A 3,708-nucleotide genomic window follows, 5' to 3' on the forward strand; every position below is an offset into this window, starting at 1 on the left:
ATGGATTCAAGCAAGGTCCTGATTGTAGGTTCCACCGGCTACATCGGCACATGGATAACCAAGGCCTGCCTGGCTTCTTCCAGGCACCAGACCTTCCTGCTCACCGGCCCAACCACTCATGCCAGCATTCACAAGCTGCCACTCCTCCTCTCCTATAAGCAAGCAGGTGCTACGCTGGTGGAGGCCTCCCTGGACGACCATGAATCTCTGGTCTCCCTCGTCCCAGGGATCGACTACGTCATCTCCGCCATCGCCGAAAGCCAAATTAAACAGCAGCTCAAGCTCGTCCGGGCCATAAAGCAAGGTAGAACCATCAAGGTCTCTCTTTCTCTCTCTCTCTCTCTCTCTCTCTCTCTCTCTCTCTCTCTAATTCCCTCTCTGGCTTAGACCATAATTGTGCCAATTGGGTCGACTCCTCTTAACTGTTAGATCTTTAAGTTGCAAGAGTATCTCTTTACAAATTGATCCACTGATCAAATTAGTGTTCGCGTTTAAACTAATCGACTGTGATGCCCTGTGGGATTAATTAACAGAGGATGGTGCAAAAGTTTTTCAGATCATCTTCTTCTAGACACCTTTTAACACATGAAAACAGAGAATGTGGCTTGCTAAAACACGATTCCTGTTTAGGGATGTTAACGGATCGGATAACCTTTTATCATATTCGATTTTTCGGATATTCATATATTCGGATTCGGATTCAAATACGGATGAAAAGAAGTTTATACCATATCCCAATCCGACTTTAAAATCTACATCCGAATCCGATTCAAATTTTAAGTTATATCCGAATCCGATCCAAATTTTAAGTTATATCCAAATCTGATCCGAATCCAAATTTTATGTTATATCCAAATCCGAACTTAGAACATGGGCAAAAGGTCTAACCAAATGCACCAACTTAAAGTTATCATATAAGAATAACATAAATTATATATGAAAGGGTATAATCTGATTAAGAGATAATGACTTTTATAAAGTTGCATACAATAATAATTAAATAATCACTATATTACCATTTAACTTAAAGAATTTAAAATTATATCACATAAAACTAATAATAATTCATATTATATTTTAATTAAATGTTTTTGTGTAAACAAACAAACTATTATAGTTAAGACATCAACTAAACATTATATCTTAAATAATCTATTTATTTAATTAACATTAATAAAAAACTTGTATCAAGAAATTTCAATAAAATGAGTATTTTTAAAAATATGAAAATTAATTGCATAAAAATATATTTAATGTGAAATAACTATTGGTAAGTTTATCGTATATAAAAAAATTTAAAAAATTATGTTTTGGCTTCACTTAAAATTTTATAATTATAGTTTGGATCTTACAACAAAACAACTCGTAAGTTCATCATATATAAAAAGAAATTAAAAAACTATGTTTTGGCTTCACTTAAAATTTTAAAGCTATAGTTTGACTTTTGCAACAAAACATTATCGCATAAAAAAAAATTATGTTTTGGCTTCACTTAAAATTTTAAAGAAATGAATTTAAGTGTGTCATCTAAACAACTCGTAATTCTTTTTTTTTTTTTACTAGTATATTTTACCTTCATACTTTCTTTATAATAATTGTTAAATCAGGTGACACATATTATTTTTCATTAAAAAGACATTATTTAATGATTTTTTTATTTCATTGAGTTAATTGAAATAATTTATGTCACATTCATAAAAAGAATGTTCAATGATATATCAGATAATTTATTAGACCTCTTACCTTTATTACAATAGTTTTTTTTATATAAAATTTTATAATTACTTCAATGATATATAAAATAGTTTATTAAATCGAACCATTTCTTCTTTTCCTACTAAGTGAAAGGCTTTTGTTTTCAAGTTCGTGAATTATGTGTTATATATAAAATACCTAAGACTTTTGGATGAATTATATGATTATATAAAATAATTTATTTGATTGATTAAATAAGTAAACCCATATTATTTCTCATTAAAAAAAATCTTATTTAATGATTTATGCTTATTTCATTGAGTTAATTAAAATATTTTGTGTTACATTCGTAAAAAGAATGTTCAATGATATATCAGATAATTTATTAAATCAAACAAATTGTTATTTTGCTACTAGTTAAAGGTTTTTGTTTTCAAATTTGTGAATTACATGTTATATATTAAATACGTAAGACTTTTGGATAAGAATTTATTTGATAAATAAAACTTTTTTATGAGTTTAGCAGTTTTTTTATATTAAATATATTTACTTGAGATTATGTTCAGTGAAGAAGCTTTCAACTAAAATGAATATCATAATGCGTTTAAGATTTCTATTTATTATAAAACATATTTTCTTTTAAATTAGTTTAAAAGAAAGTATATTTTTTTTCATAGGAGACATACATGCCAATAGTTTTTCTTGACACCTTTAATTTTTTAAATATATAAAATAGCTATTCTTGAAACCAATTTGACATAACTGTCCTTTAAAATTTATAACTTTAAAAAGTGTCTTTTTCATATTTTTAAAAATTATCATTTTTTTGAATTTTTTAATTGAAGTTTTGTTTATTATTTTTAATTAAATAAATATATTATTGAAGATTTCCTGCTAAAATACACTATTGAAGTTTTGTTTTCGTTATAAAAATTGTTTATATTGAACATTAATTGGTTTATTTGTAACTAATAACATATTTTAAATTGAGTAAACTATTATTTCATGATGATCACTTATTATGAATTATTAAATCATGTGACCCATATTATTTATTATTAAAAATATATTATTTAATGATTTTTTTTTATTGAGAATATTAAAATAATTTGTGTTACATGCGTAAAAAGATGTTTAATAATATATAAAATAATTTAGCAATCCTCTTACCTTTATTATAATAATTATTCTTTACATAAAATTGTATAATTACTCCAATGATATGTAAGATACTTTATTAAATCGAAAAATGTGTTATTTTTTTAATAGTTATAGGCTTTTGATTTCAAATTTGTAAATTATGTGTTATATATCAAATACCTAAGACTTTTGGACATATTATATGATTATACAAAATGATTTACTTGATTGATTGAATAAATAATTTTTAATTTCATAAATTAAAACTTCTTTATGTGTTCAAGACTTTTTTCATATTAAATATATCTACTTACGATTAATTTTCATATTTTTAAAAATACTAATTTTATTGAAATTTCTTGATAGAAGTTTTTTTTATTATTTTTAATTAAATAAATACATTATTTAAGATATCCTGTTTAGTTGATGCCTTAACTGTAATAATTTGCTTGTTTACACAAAAACTTTTAATTAAATATAATATTAATTAGTATTTGATTAGTTTTATATGATATAATTTTAAATACTTTAAGTTGAATGATATACGTAGTAAACTAATCAACAGTGATGCCCTGTGGGATTAATTAACAGAGGATGGATGGTGCAAAAATTGTTCAGACCATCTTGTTCTAGACACCTTTTAATACATGAAAACAGAGAATGTGGCATGCTAAAACACGATTCCTGTTATACATATTGCATTTCGGGATCACCAATATCGCAAACTAAAGTGGTTGATCAGAGTTGTTTTTATTAGATTCCTGCTGTTTCGAGTTGCAGAGATTTCTTCATTCAGAATATGGAGTGGACCCAGATTTCATCGAGCACTCCATCGCGCCTGGTTCAGTGTTCTTTGTGCAAAAAGAAGGGTGA

The 3,708-nt window shown here is 26.2% G+C and overlaps 1 protein-coding gene across 1 annotated transcript; it reads left to right on the forward strand.

Moving 5' to 3' along the window:
- LOC126410100 (bifunctional pinoresinol-lariciresinol reductase 2-like) lies at positions 1-3,708 on the forward strand. Its single transcript, XM_050078085.1, has 2 exons — positions 1-318; positions 3,616-3,708. The coding sequence occupies exons 1-2, from the start codon at positions 1-3 to the stop codon at positions 3,706-3,708; spliced, it is 411 nt and encodes a 136-aa protein (XP_049934042.1).

This window comes from Nymphaea colorata, chromosome 5 (assembly GCF_008831285.2).
Source record: "Nymphaea colorata isolate Beijing-Zhang1983 chromosome 5, ASM883128v2, whole genome shotgun sequence".
Lineage (NCBI taxonomy): Eukaryota > Viridiplantae > Streptophyta > Magnoliopsida > Nymphaeales > Nymphaeaceae > Nymphaea > Nymphaea colorata.

Coding starts and splice junctions, on each gene's coding strand:
- LOC126410100 (XM_050078085.1), top strand. CDS start 1: ATGGATTCAAGCAAGGTCCTGATTGTAGGTTCCACCGGCTACATCGGC. Junction 319..3,615: donor AGCAAGGTAGAACCATCAAG/GTCTCTCTTTCT, acceptor TTCGAGTTGCAG/AGATTTCTTCATTCAGAATA.